The sequence below is a fragment of the Corapipo altera genome, unplaced genomic scaffold, assembly GCF_003945725.1.
Source record: "Corapipo altera isolate COAL_440 unplaced genomic scaffold, ASM394572v1 180, whole genome shotgun sequence".
Taxonomy (NCBI): Eukaryota; Metazoa; Chordata; class Aves; order Passeriformes; family Pipridae; genus Corapipo; species Corapipo altera.
Window position 1 is genome coordinate 6,896,182 of NW_020884915.1, and position 14,977 is coordinate 6,911,158.

The window sequence follows — 14,977 nt, forward strand, 5'->3', positions numbered from 1 at the left end:
AGCCCATGCAGAGGGGCACTCACCTATGGCAAAGCCCATGCAGAAGGCGACGTCGGCGATGGCGTAGACGCTGCCATAGACGGACACGTGGCGCAGGTCCACGAGGTAGCCCATGATGGGCATCATGGAGGAGTCCACCATTCCTGGGGGGAGGGAGGAACACACCTTTCAGGAAAACACTGCCTTTATTTTTTTCTCCTTTTAATGTCTTGGCGAAGCACGTGCTAAGAAGGGATGCAAAAGCAGCTAAAAGGGTGCGTGTTCTGAACTAGGCAAAAGATTTGTGTAGAAACAGTCTGTATTAGCTTTGTTTTTTATGGTCTTTGCTGTGTCTGAGGTCATGTATGGACATGTACACACACATACATGTGGCACTTGCCAGAGGACAGGGAGACATGAGCTTGGAGCATATCTAGCACTTCCCAGTGACTGTCTGTGCAAAGGCTCCCATCCCACATTACCAGCCAAGTAGCTTTTATTTAGGGGAAAGCTATTTGGTATGAACTTACACTTAATCTAGGCCTAAAAGATTGCATCAGCCTTCAGTCAGTCAAAATTATTTATAGTGCTTTTATCATGTCTTTTGAGCCTCACCTTCACTGCTTGTAAGAAGCAGCACAGGCAGCTGACAGAAGTGCTCAGATAGTGGGGATTTGTGGTTGTGCCTGGAAGTTCTTTCCTAACTGCACATCCCTCATGCGTGAAGATGCCCTAGAACATTTTCTGACCAACCAAAGGCTGAAACCCAAGCCCCAGTGCCCACTCCAGCCTGCCTGCATGCTCACACACATTACCTGAAGTACCTGCTCGTGGGCTTGGGAATTCCTATTTTAGGTAGAAAATTTTAAGACTTTTTTTTTCTGTGAAATGTCTGCATAATTCTTTTCCACAAGAAAGAAGAGTGTGGGTTTGAGGCAGTGCATGCCTTCATTTCTGAAAAAGATGTTTACATTCTTGGACAGTTCAAAAGATCTGTTTAGGCCAGCGGAGCCATTCTGGACAGACTCAGCAATCCAGCTTGTCTAAAGCAGCCTGGTACAAACTCCTTAAGCTCTGTCCTTTAATCCTTCTTGGGATTATCAGTTTGGGCCACAGCTCAGACTTCACTACTGTCACATCAGAGTGGCAACAAAACTAATTGTAACTTCACATAAAATCATTTTTACATAAACAACAGACTGTAAGAAGTAATTGTAAATTTTCTTACCAATGGCAAATCCAACTCCAAAGGTTGGTGCTATGAGCCCATAAATGTTTTTAGCAAAGGGTACCTGTAAAGGAAATTTCAGACAGTCAGTTATGTCACACTGCACATGCTAATGAGGTTAGTTTCTTTTTCTAAGATAAATTCTCCAAGTAGTTCTGGCACAGTTTATAAAGATGTGAGAGTTTGATCCTTGTTCTGAACTGTCATTTCAGACAACTGTGCCATTAAACCACTGACACACTTTCTATTATCAGCAAGAATAAACTGAGTGACAGCTCAGTAAAGAATCATCCTCCTTTCAAAGCCACTTTTCTTAAAATAATTGAAGCACTGAAGTTTGAAAGCACTCAAAAATCTGATCTGGAACCTATTAAGCACACATTGCATAATACCATGTCATAAAGCAGAAACTTCAGCAAAATCTCACAGGAAAAGCACACATTTGAAGATGAGCACACAAACATCCACATGCTTTGAAAGATCCATGATCTTCTACTTACACATAAAATACTTATTCCCACGATTAGCATCCCCAGCAAAGCACAAAGCCACCTGTCAAAGAGAAACATCACTCAGAGATGGGTAATAACGAGATCCTAGAGCTGATCTGGAATGTCTCAAAGTCATGTCTGAAGTGCTGACTTAAACAACAAAAGTAGCAATGTGTTCAAAAAAGCAATTTTGCTACTATAGAATGAAGTTTAATAATTTCCACTATCAATAAACTGCCCTGGGAAACACTGGAAATGGTACATGAGGAGACTGGAAGATGATTAGTATTTTAAATGAAGCATACCTGCCAATTTTGTGCGCGAGTATCCCAAAAAGATTAGTCCCAATGAGATAAGAGACACTAGCTGGGAGAAAAGCAACACCTGAAAAATATGAATGAGAGGTTTTATCAGCAAGGACTTTAGTGAAGTGTTAGAAGAAACTAATAAATCCCAGACACTGTAATTTTGATCTGAGTGCATCTAACAGAGCCTTTGTGCACAGCCCAGAGAATCAAATATCCGGTTTGTCTCATGAAATCCAAGGACATCAGCTGTGAAATGCAGGGGTGATGTGATGCCTTTGAAAAGAGTTTTTCAGCATCAGCTACAAGAGCTGCTATGAGAGAGGGGACAGAACAACAAAGAGCAAGAAGTTTATGTGGAACTGCAATAACCTTTGGGATGGGTCAGGGACAGCAGCTCGCCCGCAGTCACAGGGGTGTGCAGGGTGTGCTCAGCACAGCTGGGGTGGGGAGTGCCCTGCAGGAGGGGACAGCACTGCTGCTGCTCTGCCTCTGCCAGGGACAGTCACCCTCCAGGCAGGAGGGGACAGCACTGCTGCTGCTCTGCCTCTGCCAGGGACAGTCACCCTGCAGGCCTGTGAGTGCCATGGGACCTCCTGGTGCAGGCAGGGTTGTGGGGCCATGATACAGTCCTTGGTCGAGCAGCGACTGAAGTCAAGCATGTATCAAAATTGTAAGGGTGAAAAACCTTAAAATATTTGTTTGGAAACTATTTAGCCAACATATTTTTAATTTTTTTATAGAATCGATTGTTGGTTTAAATTTAAAAAAAAATAAATTATGTGTAATGACTTGCAGTGAGGACACCTGAATAAATTCCCTCTGACCCTGATGGGAGGGTACCCAGACTCATCTCCCACATCCACCCCAAAAGCAGGCTGGTGGGACCAGCAATTTTTTCTAGTCTGGAGGTTTTCCCAGCAGTGGCCATATCTGGAGTGGTTGGTTGCACAGTGACCAGAAACATCTCTGGTTTAAAAGCCAGCTCCAGTCTGTGCTGCAGGATTCCTGCTCTCCCTACGCATAAGTCAGAGAGGAAATGTCAAAGGAAGAAATGCCAGTGGAGATCATGGTGTGCCGCTGCTGCCTCGAGAGCAGAGATGATGCAGGTGTGGTGAGAGCAGGGACTGCCCTGGAGGAGGAGACATTCTCAGGAAAAATACCCCAGAGGCAGAGGGCCAGGGTGGCTGTGCCTGATGCCAGAGCCTTGTGCAGTGGTGCTGAATGGGTTGTGTGTCCAGGAAGAAATAACACACAGTGTTTTGTTCCTGTTAAACTTTGCATCTTAAGAAAAACCAAACTGGAAAGCCTGACAAAACTAGGAAAGTCTGAGAAATTAGTGCATGCTGTGACAAGTCTTTCATCTGGTCCCCATTAAATCAGGTAATTCAGATTTAGAAAGCAGCCATGACATAGCAGGACACAATCAAACCATTTCCTTCAAGTGTATATGCTCCTCATCTTTCACCAAGGCAGCATGGATTTTTCTCATTTCCTGCCTATCCATCTTCCTTCCTATCTCTCTGATACTCATAAGAGAAAAATCAAGAGGTAATTTTTAGCACAGCAATATCCTGTGATTAAAATCCTTGTGGGTTACAGTGGTGGTGCTGGGGAAACGTTTCATTTTCACCTGTGTAACCACAGCTACTGCTTGGAGTATCTGGTTGTACCAAATGGTCACACAGAGCAGACCTGCACAGCTGTAAAAGAGAAGCAATACTGCAAAGGCAAACTTAAATAAGAGTTGCAGGTTGGTGTGCAAGCTGTGGATACTGAAGCAGAACCGTGATTTGTAAATAAGATTTATGCACAGTAACATCAGTTGGGCCAATCAAGGTTCTTTATACCTTCTTCAGATTGTGCTTCAAACAGCTGGATCTCCAATTGCATAAGATAATCATTTGCTTAAAACCCTGCAGTTCAAGATATAATTTAAGAGGCTTAAAAACTTTAATTAATGCTGTGAAATCAGACAAAGTGTAATGGAGTCAATTACTTGTATCATTAAGGGGTAAAATTAATCTTAATTTAAAATGGATGTTTTCCTTCTAGGAACCTCTGTTCAACGAGGAGATTTGTAAATCTCATTTCTATTGCACCAGTAATATGAAACTCTGGTGAGGAAGGCAGATAAGCAATATTTATTTTTCCTTTGCAAGGTTCAAAATATCTAAGTTTGCATATTCACTTTGCTATAGTACAGGCCAGAAGTCATTCCCATGTTCGACAGTACAGCAGCACATTAAGAACTGCACCTGTGGCCACCCTAGGGCTGAATTGCAATAATTAGAGCCAAGGTTTGTGTCTCTATATGGTGCAGGGACACTTGCACTAACACAGAGTAGGGGTCTCAGTCAGATGCTGCCTGAACATCATTTAAATGAAGGATTTTTCTTTTTCTTTCAAAAGCCATATACTGATATTAAAAAATACCCTCATGAAACATCACAGCACAGAAGACATCATTATGTTTATCAAATAGATATTGGGCATCCTCCAATTAAGAATATTCACATCAACCTCTTACACACAGTCTGACACTCACTGGAATTTTGTCTATTTTCTGGTGGGTTTTTCCCTTCCTGTTCACCTCAAAGAGAGAGTAACTGCCCCAGCTTTAGTCTCCAGTCTAACCTGACACATGGGGCATGTTCCCTGTTTGCCTGTGGGCACTGGTTTCCTGAGACTGTTTTATAAAGGTTATAAAGAGGTCCAAGCTGGGGCTCTCCCACTGCTTTCTGTGGAAAGTAACCACTAGAAGGACATTAAATCTATCAAATTCAAGGGAAAGTGCTCCTTGTGGCCACATTTTCAGTAAAATGTTCCTCCACATGGCAGCAGGAGCAGCCTGGAAGGTGTGTGTGCAGGCACAAATGTGCTTTGCCCCAAGCAGTGTACCTGCTGCAGATTTCTGTGCCTGCCCCTGGCAATTCCCACTGGGAACTGACGATGGACTCCCTCTAGGAAAAAAAAACAAACAAATTGTTTTGCCGTGAAAGGCTGGCTCTGCAGCTCAACAGGCATCCTGCAGCTGGCCCTGCCAACTCTCACTGCCAGATGTGCTGCTGGGGTTCCCAACAGAGCTGGATTCCTTCTTCAGCTGTAGTGTTGCCTCTTACTGGAGCCTCTGCTGCAGCAACATCAATCTGTCTATCAACAACTTTCTATTTTTCTTACAGACCAATGTTTGTAACTGTGCAGGTATAGCAGTGAAAATTTAAAGACCATAAAAAAAAAAAATTCCCCCCCTGAAGCATATAATCATTAACAGGACCAGAACTGAGACAATCATCAGACAAAATAGAGAGATACAAATAATATACTGTACTTTACCAAGCTGCCATTTTTTTGAGCACATGGTCTCCATCATCCAGATGGGTAAGGCTGGTTCAAGCATAGCAATAGCCATGTTGGCAAAGCAGATGGATCCTTAGAGAAAGAAGGGGAGGGGAAAAATAGAAGTAAACGTTTCTTTTGACTATGAACAAAGGGCCATGCAAAGAACTGATACTTTTACGTAACACGTCACACTTTTTGCAGTCCTATTTGTCAAGCATCACATGTTGATTAACATTAGGTAGAACACAATGTAAAATCACTGAAGACTAACTTTTTATATATTTCTATTCTCCTAGAAATTCTACAATAAAGGTTAAGCTATTTCATAATGTGAAAGTTTGCAGTGAGCTTGATGACATTTGGAAAGTTCACGAGGTCTGACTGTTGTACAAATGATTAGTTAAAACTACAATCTTCTGGTCTTTACCCAGTCTCCTGGGGCAATACCAGAGCCCTGTTGTGTAAGAAGCACAGGCTCTGACCCTGTGCCTCTGTCATCTGAGAGATGGTGCCTCCATCACATGAGGAGATGTGGAGGTCTCGATCCTGAAAATACCAAGAGACAACCACAGGGATGTCTGTCCCCTAGAAATGGGAATTTTCTCCCAACATCCTGTAGGTAGCAGCCAGACAGCCCGTGCAGCAAAGCCTGGGTTTGGCTGAGCCTGCCCAGCCCTATGAATTTCAGTGCTCACAGATCTCTTCTGAATTTCTGGACCTTCAGTAACCCAGACACGAAGGATAACAAGAGGTGGAAGTGCTGACTCAGCCTTGCCTGCCAGCTCAGCTCTGCCCACACCACTGCCTGCAGAGCCAGGCTCCAGGGGCTTGGGACATGTCCCTCTGTCCTCGGTGCCCCTCAGCTGGAGGAAACCCCACAGTATTTCTCTGGATTCAAGATGCCTTTCAAGCTTCCTCAAAAGACCCTGAGGCAGTCAAAGCTTAATGCAGGGCAAGGGGACATGTCCCCTCTGCTGATCCCTTACAACATGGTTTTTAGAAGTCACTGCTAGAAGTGACAACCTCAAATTTGTGTTCCCATTGTTTTTCCTAATATTTACATTATATGAAATTTAGGAAAATATTCTAGACTCTCACAGCCATTTACCATCTAAATTTTGCCTTTTTTTTTTTTTTCTGCATTCAGAAAAACATTATTTCTCTGGGAACAAGTTCCTCATCATAAGGTTCAAAATCAAATGAGCACTGATATCCTTCTTTGCTCAGACCTGTCAGAATATATTAGACTGTGTATCCACAATTCCTAAAATGAACTTACTGGCTAGCTGGCTCACTCCCTTCCTGGGGCAAGGAGCAACAGTTCAGCACTGCTTTGCCCTAAAGACAAAAGCCAACCTTTCCACTCGAGTGCAAGCTCCCACTGGCTTGTCTGTGAGGAGCCCCAGTTAAACACCAAGGGGCTGCCTCTCCCAGGGCAAAATCAGCCGTGCTCAAACAGCTCCCTTGATGCTGGGAAAACATTTCAGACTGCACAAAGTGCAGCCAGAGGAAGCAGGACCATTTGGACAGAGATGGCTTAGACAGCAAAGGCCTTGTTCAGGGTTATGGTGATAAAGGTACTTCAGGTCTAGAGAATGTACCCCAAAAGAAAAGAGAGTGCCTGAGCTGGCACCCTGCAAACTCACAGCAAAGTCCAATAAAGAGCATGCTACCTTAGCAAAGCTTCCCCAAAAGAAGAGAAATTATTTTTCCTCTGTTCTGCATGCAGCTGACCTCTCTTTAAAGGGCCAAGTGTCAAGGGCATAACTCCTGCATCTTTTCATCTGGGAATTACATGTCCTGTGTTGGCCAGAAGGTTTGAAATTGCAGCCTCTCAGCTGAATCCCACCTCTTTAGCCAAGAGCCCACTCAGCTTTTGGCAGAGTGCACAGACATCACTGGCATTTTTCTGTAAAAGAACAGGTACCCAGCAAAAAGCTGTCACACATCTTCTGAAGAACCCACGTGCTTATGATGAAATCCATCTCAACTCTGTTTTTTTAATCTGATCATTTAAACTCACTTGTCTGTCCACACAACTGTGTCACCAGTAGCACCTCACTTTTCTTTAACCCCTGTCAGTGGGGTCTGGCTGCAGGAATGGACTGACTTCAGTCCCTGAGCTCCTACAGCTGTGACGAAACACAGCAGCAACACTTCTTTTGCCTGGCCAGTGAGTACAGATGGCATGGGCTTCAAAGAGTCACCTCTGACACAAGGACACCTTGGGCTGAGGAGCAACAGTGTGCTATAGATAAATTGGTCAGAAAGTGCTTGTATGTTAAGAATACAAACAATGACAACTCAAGTCTATGACACACACTCGTGAGATAGAGTCTGAATTTATAGCATGAAATTAGTGTACCTAAATCGAGACTGGAAGGAACACAAGCTGTTAACCCTTTTACAGCATGCCTAAAACATCCCTGGCTTTTACTGGTGGTCAACTAATCAGCCCACTGGCAATGCAGTCAGTGTTTTAATGAGGTAGTGAGCTGCCTGAAAAGCCATTCAAACCCCCTGATCTCCATGAGCAGAGTAAACCCAGCAAGACTTTTAACCTTCTCCTCTCTAATGTGTGTGTGTACACTGAACACTGCACACAGTGTGGGACACCTGCAGTCACAGCATCCCTGGGGTTTAGACACAGAGGGGTGTGACACGGGCCCTGACTGATTGCCCCAGGGTGTCACAGCACAGAGCTGCCATCCCTCCCAAACACTTACCCACCCTTCCCTGCCAGCATCAGGATCAGAAATTCCCATCCTAGAAAATAAAGCAAAAAAATGCCCACCTAACCCCTTGGGATAAGGGAGAGGAAATGAAATGTTCAGACCCTTTCTAGTAACTAAAACAGTGATTTCAGAATTGAAGCAATTAACACTTAAGCAGTGGATTCCCAGTGCATCAAGAAAACTGCGTTTGGACTGATGTGCATTCATAAGGCAGATAAGCTGAAGTTATAGGTGGTATTTGGCATCCAGCTTAGACAAAAACAGTTTTAGTCTGCAAGGGAAATAAAGCTGGAGAAGAGGGTAAGGTTGGAGAGCATCAACATCATCTGTACTGGGCAGGCTCTGTCCTGGGAAGCAGAGACCCTGGGTGCTGCACTTAGTCCCTCATATGGATTATCAGTGGGGTTTTCTCATACCCTGGGCACTGAAGCCTGGAGGGAGCAGGACAGGTCACTCAGAGCAGCTGGTGAGAGCAGGAAGGATCAGACCAGGAAAGGTCTCTGTGGTTCTGCCTGTCTGTACATCCTTCCTTTCCTCCTCCTGATGTGTTCAGCTGCACTGGATCAAAGATGGGAAGGGGAAACAGGAGGCACTGTGCAGGCATGTACAGGAAAGCAGGGGGTAAAAAGAGCCAGGGCAGACACACAGCCCTGAGTCCAGGCACAGCCCGGAGTCCAGGCTGCCCAATCTTCACAACTCTGGGGCTCTGAGGCTGCACAGAGCCTGAAATGTTGCTGAAAAATCTTTAGAGAACAGCTGCAGAAATTAAACGCCATGTACATGTGTTAAAACCTGGAACAAAGTCCATCCATGCTCTTAGCAGACATAGGACATAACCAAAACAGTGGGATCCATGGTCCTTGGTACCTTTTCTCTTCCTTGGCCGAGACTAAGCTTGGCAGGAGTAGCTAAATCTTAGTCAAGCAAAGTACCCCTTAAAAACCTGTCCCCTTGTCATATTTTGTGGTGTAAACCAAGTTCTGCTCCAGACTAACCCTTAGCATGGCCTGGATATAACATAAGTATTTGTCAAATGCTGTCAGATGAATCCCAGCTTGCAACACCTGCTTTAGGCACTGTGAGAGGCAGGTACCCAGTTAGATGAATGGTACATCTGATCTCTTAGAACCAGTACTCCCTGTGCTGCTTTTTGCCCCCAAATACATTCATTCTATGGAAAGGTCTTTTAATGCTCTGAGAACTTCTCAAACAAAAGTGTTTGTATAACTTCAGTTACAGCTCAGTCAAGGGTCACAGAGTTAAGGTTATGACCATTCCCTAAGATCACCAAGAAATAGAGAACCCAAGAAATGCCTGGAAGAATTGCTTTGGTGGACAAGCAAGTTAGAACTAAGAAAAAAACTATGAAAATAACTGTCTGTTTCCAGGTGTTTTGTCAACATTAGAAAGAACCAGGCTCAATTACAGTCTTCAGAATAAACATTCAACAAAATGCAAGGCAAAATGGCAAACATCTCTCCAGACAGAAAGATTCATTAGACAAATGATACAGGTAATACAAAATGCCATTCACCATTCAACCCAGGCCTTTTCTGAAATACAATCCACACTGAAGAGACCAAACTCACTCCCTCTTCAAACAGAAACAAAGTTCAGAGTTATTCTCTATGCCTGCCTGTGGTGTGCTGGCAATCCCTCCCTCTGAAACCCTGGCCCTCCTCACTTGCCCCACAGAAAGTTTCCTGTCCACATCTCGTTGCCTCAGCAAGCACCTGCAAGTCATCAGTGTCCTCTCAGCTGGAGAGACACATTTATTTCAAACCTTCTGCCTATTGTGTTTCTGCTGGTATATTCATCCTGTAGGATGAAGTACCAACAGGCACTTTGAGCTTTATGCAAAGGAAACCAGCAAATGACAATACTGTCAAAGCAGCTCAGCCCAAGACATGCCAGCAAGCCAGGAATGACACCAATGGCTGGTTTAAAAGAAATAAAAAGGGATGTAGTACCTGCTGCAATAATGATATAGGGGTCCTTCAAAAGTGTCAGTAGCGGTGTCCCCTTCTGGCTCTGTGGACAAAAGCTTGGGATTAGGAAAGGCAAAGTGTCACCCATTGCCTACAGGGTTTTAGCTGAACACTCACCTCTGCCTGTGTCCTGGATGGCTGCAGAACCAGCAACTGAACAGCTGCAAAGAGAAACCAATGCTGGAACATTCCCCATGAGGGGGATGGATGGTGGGGTCATGAAAGGGATACAGGTGATCCTGACCCTTTGGATTTACTGACCTCCATCTAACAGAGCCAGCGCTGCCAGGACCAGGAAAGGAGAACTCTTCCCCACAAACTCATACATGACACTGCCGAAGGGGGGGCCCACTGCAGGGAGAGAGGAAGGACACAGTTGGGAAGCCACACCTCTGACTCTGAACAAATGTCCCCTGCAAGCATTTGGGCATCCTGCTATTGGCACACAGAGAGTAAAAAGTTCGGTTTAGAAACCCCCCCAAAGCTCACTGATCACAACAATACCATATTCTTCTCTCCCCAAAATGCTCTTCCATGTGAACAAAACCCAGGCATCTCAGAGATTACTGCTGGACACGTGCACCTCCATAAGGAATGTGCTGCTGTGGGAAAAGCTCTTCTTAACATGCCCTGCCAATCTAACCTGGAGACTGCCTGACAGCATCACACTCAAGAGCCCTGCTGCCTCAGAGCAGCACTGCCTTTGGGCTGGCTGGGCCACGGGTGGCTTCTCTTGCCAGCAGAGCTCCAACTCACTGACCTAACACTCCCATGGCCAGGCCTCCCAGTGCAATTCCCATGGCGTTGCCTCTCTCTTCATCATCCGTGTACACAGTGGCCAGCAAACCCATCCCTGCAATCCAAAGAAAACAAAAAAAAGACAAGAAAAAAAAAGCACAACACAAAATTAGACATCTGTGTGCCACAGTTTATGGTCATCATTTGCCACACCTACTAAACATCACACAGAAAAGACAGAAAGTATTTGTGTGTGTACATATACATGTATGCATATACACACATACATACATATATATATATATATATATAGTCCCTCCCCATAGAATTAACTTTGAAGCAAAAAGGGGTTTGGCAATGCACATGGTCTCCAGGACCATGTTCCATTGTGCAGTATCAGTCAGGTAATTTAACAATGCCCTTATTTGCTGGATTCTTTGTCCCTGTCTTTGTCACAGAGCTTTTAGACTATTTCCAACTAGCAGTAACAAAGCTTTTGACAAGCACTCACTATCACTTATTTATGCTCTGGGTGCATGACACAAAGGTCTGGTGACCCCTCAGCTGAAACTGTGGTCAGTGCTGCCTGTGCTCTGTGCATGAGGTATTAGGCAGAACTGATTAGTTTGTAAATGAGTATTCAAGTTCAGTATCCAAAATAAAAGGATTCTTTTGACCTTTATCTTCACATGCCTCATTTCTGCATTTGATTATGAACCTTCATCATGAAGCCTAATTCATTTGTGTTTTTGTGAAGCACTCAGACACTATAGATGTAAAAGCTGCAGAAGAGTCCTCATAGAAATTAATAATTGTGTTTTCAAATAAAGATTTTTGTAGGGCTCAGTAAATAAGATGGATAGCTACACAGAAAGAGAAAACAAAACCCTGCATGGCTGATCATTAAGTGAATACCATCCATCATGTGCATCAAAGGAGCAGAGGTCCTGTGTGGATTATCATGCTTATTGAAAATTGTGGATGACATCATCAAACTCTTTGCAGGGACAGCTGGAGAGATAGTTAGAGAGCTGTATCAGAATCCTCAATGAACGTGAGATTTGGGGTAATATTCTGGAAAACAACACTAAGGGGCAATACAAAGAAGAAAACACAAAGTTTTACACATGGATAGGAATGATTGCACACACAAATGCAGTGGAGCCAATGACTGATTGGCAGCAATAGTACACAAAACTTCCTTTGCTGGGAGATACATGAAGTGACTCCCTGTAAGGAGCCAGATCTTCCCAGGGCTGGGTCTGATTCTGGTGCAGCACAGGAAGAAAGGTGTGGGGGTGCCCTGAAGACTGTCCAGAGAATGGCAACAAGGGTGAGCAAGAAAAATATCTGTGAGGGACAACTGCAGGACTTTCAATTTAAAACCAGAGAGGAGAATGCTGATGTGAGATGTGATAAGAGTCTTGAAATATTAAAGAGAGCCAGAAAGATAAAGAAAAGAAACTGTTCTTCTTGTTCTCTAAAGTATGAGAAGCAGAAATAGGTTCACATGACAGTAAGGAGCCTTTAGCTGAGACATCAGGAAAAAACTTCGTGACCATGAAGGTACTTAAGCACAACGCTGGATGCTGAGGGCATTTCTGGAGGCTTCTGAGATCATGCCTGTCAAGTGTGCATGAGGAATGACAGATATAAGCTGATCCTGCCTTCAGGAAGGGGTGGACTATTTATGTCCATTTTGTAGGTTGTCTGAGAAAAATAGTCATGTACTCATCTAAGAGCCTGTACCTCAAGGTGAACACTTGAGGACTGAGTTAAAGCTGAATAATAATTTTGATTCTGGCATGTCTTCCCTTTGGAAAGCTTAACTTGTAATCTTAACTGATATCAGAGAAAAGATGGATTCTCTTGTCTCTACCCCTCCTGCTTGTCTTTGCCTTCTCCATCCCTGGCCCTTCCCTTCTCCCTCAGCCACATCCCCACTCTTCCCACTACTCATCCAGGTTTAAATCTCTCAATTAGTTCTTGTTGTGCAGCTTCAAATCCCTCTGAAGCATGAGGTACCCCTGCTCCCGGATGGAATGCTCAGCCTGGAGCTCCCCCCACTGCCCCAGACAGCATCGTCCAGCTGTGGGCTGGAGCACAATCCCTGCCAAGGGAACCCAGGAGGAATCCAGCCACCAAATTCTTGTTAAGCCTCTATGGAGTTTCTGTGAACCCTGGTTATAGGCCAGGCCGAGTTGGAAAGGGGGATTTTCCTGAGCAAGCCACAGGACACCTTGACTCAACACTACAATTCACCTCCCTTCCCAAGCCAAATTTCTATTTCTACTGCCATCACAAGGAATTTTTCTAAGACTGAAATATTCAACATGAACAAAATATATTTTCTCTAATCTCAGTCTCAAAAAGGGTTAAGTAACTTGGGCTGAAAACCCATACTCCATTTCACCTACTCATTTAAAAATAAAAGCTTGTATTACAGGTAAGCTGAGTCCAAACTGGCAGCCAGCATGAAAGTCCTTGAAAACAACATTGTATAACAGAAATTTCAGTAACAGACAGAGCTGCTATTCCAACTGCAATAAGTACCAACATAAGTTCCCAATGACCTTTAAAATGGCTAAAAATGAATTTAAAATGTTGAAGACACAGGTGCAGAAATCCCAGGGAGAGTGCAGTTCATTTAGTGCTCTACCTTAGTGCAACCCAAATACCAAGGAAATCTGAAAAGACATTTGCTTTTGAGCTACTTTATATGAGAGGGACAGAAAAAAACCCATGAAATTGATCTAATTAAATATTTTTGTATTAATTATTGAAAGTGCAGACAAAATACCATTCAGAAAATGACTGAATGATCTGCATTTTACTCTATCAATTCTTCTCTTACCTGCCACTGAAGAACAAGAGGAACCCACTCCTTGAAGGGACCTGGCAATAAACAGCAATGCATAGCTTCCAGAGAAGGCAAACACTACAGGAAAAAACAGAGGTAAATTTTTTAAATTAGGTTAGCTCTTTTTAACTAGGTTAAAAAGTTAGATTTCTCCAAACTATCACAAAAACTTCCTACAATTTAGTCAAGTGTTTACAGTGACTTGTGCCACTTTCAATGCTAACAGCATTATTTTCTCTTATTGCATTTAGAAGTGTCAGTGTTGAATTGTTCTCAGGTGTCTGAGCCTCCAGGTAGCACAGAATGCAAGCACCCAAGCAGTTTTAACTAATTACTTAGGATTTGATTACAGCCTGCTCTGATTCAGCTGCACACAGAAGGAGTAACAAGGCTTTCCTTTCCAGCCTTGCCTCTCTGCTGCTTCCCTGAAGGCTGCCCCTGGAGCTCCAGGCGTCCAGGGAAGGTAGATGTGACACCCCTGCACCTCAGTGCACTGCTGTTCCCTCCAAAAAGTGGGTGGTGAGAGGTTTTCCCCTGGTGCTGCCAGCCCCACCCCAGATGTGTGCAGCACAGCTGGCTGGAGGGGCAGGGAAGCCAGAGCCACCCATCCAAGGGCTGTGCCAAGTTTCTGGTCCTCCCAACATCAGGCAAGCAGAAACATTGCACACCAGAGGAAGGGCCAATCTGTCTCTTCCCAAGAGATTTATCCCAGAGTCCCATCCAACCTGGCCTTGGACACTGCCAGGGATGGGGCATCCACATCTTCTTTGGCCAGCCTGTCATTATTCCTTCTCTTATGTACACTGGATATGGAAAATTGTTTGTTCCCTCCCTTTTTTGTCATAGACTCTAATACATTTTACATCTGCCTTTGAGGCAAAACTGATTCTTTCATTGTTCCTCATAGGCCTCTAATGATCCTTGATGTTCTCTGTACTCTTTCTGTTTGGGCCACAGCTTTAAATGCAGGCCAAAGCCAAACATGAAACAGCAGCTGGAGCCTTATCAATGCCATTAGAGCAGATGAATTATCTCAGCTGACTTGCAGCCTGTGCTCCTGTTTGCACATCCCACAGTGGTGTTTAGCAACGCTGAGACACTGTTGATTCATGTTCTCCTCATGAGCCTCACGATCTTTCTGATAAGCCCCCACAATCTGTAGTTGTCAAGGATCTTGCAGGACAGCCCTTCCATGGCTGTTAGAGCTGTCTGAGCACAGTTCCAGATCAGAAGAACCTGAAAGATTCAGCCTAGCAGGAGACCCACCGAGGTGGGATGGAAGGTCATGATTCCTTAGAGCATGTTCATAAG

The 14,977-nt window shown here is 44.2% G+C and overlaps 1 protein-coding gene across 1 annotated transcript in view; it reads right to left on the bottom strand.

The window, feature by feature from the left end:
* Nucleotides 1–14,977, bottom strand: part of SLC18A2 (solute carrier family 18 member A2) — a 28,573-nt gene that overhangs the window by 3,801 nt on the left and 9,795 nt on the right. The window contains exons 4-13 of the mRNA XM_027655325.1: nucleotides 13,661–13,744; nucleotides 10,829–10,921; nucleotides 10,330–10,419; nucleotides 10,186–10,229; nucleotides 10,051–10,111; nucleotides 5,340–5,435; nucleotides 2,004–2,082; nucleotides 1,708–1,759; nucleotides 1,208–1,271; nucleotides 24–143 (exon numbers count right to left, since the gene is read on the bottom strand). Coding sequence (XP_027511126.1) covers nucleotides 24–143; nucleotides 1,208–1,271; nucleotides 1,708–1,759; nucleotides 2,004–2,082; nucleotides 5,340–5,435; nucleotides 10,051–10,111; nucleotides 10,186–10,229; nucleotides 10,330–10,419; nucleotides 10,829–10,921; nucleotides 13,661–13,744 — 783 coding nt within the window. The remainder of the gene's footprint in view (nucleotides 1–23; nucleotides 144–1,207; nucleotides 1,272–1,707; nucleotides 1,760–2,003; nucleotides 2,083–5,339; nucleotides 5,436–10,050; nucleotides 10,112–10,185; nucleotides 10,230–10,329; nucleotides 10,420–10,828; nucleotides 10,922–13,660; nucleotides 13,745–14,977) is intronic.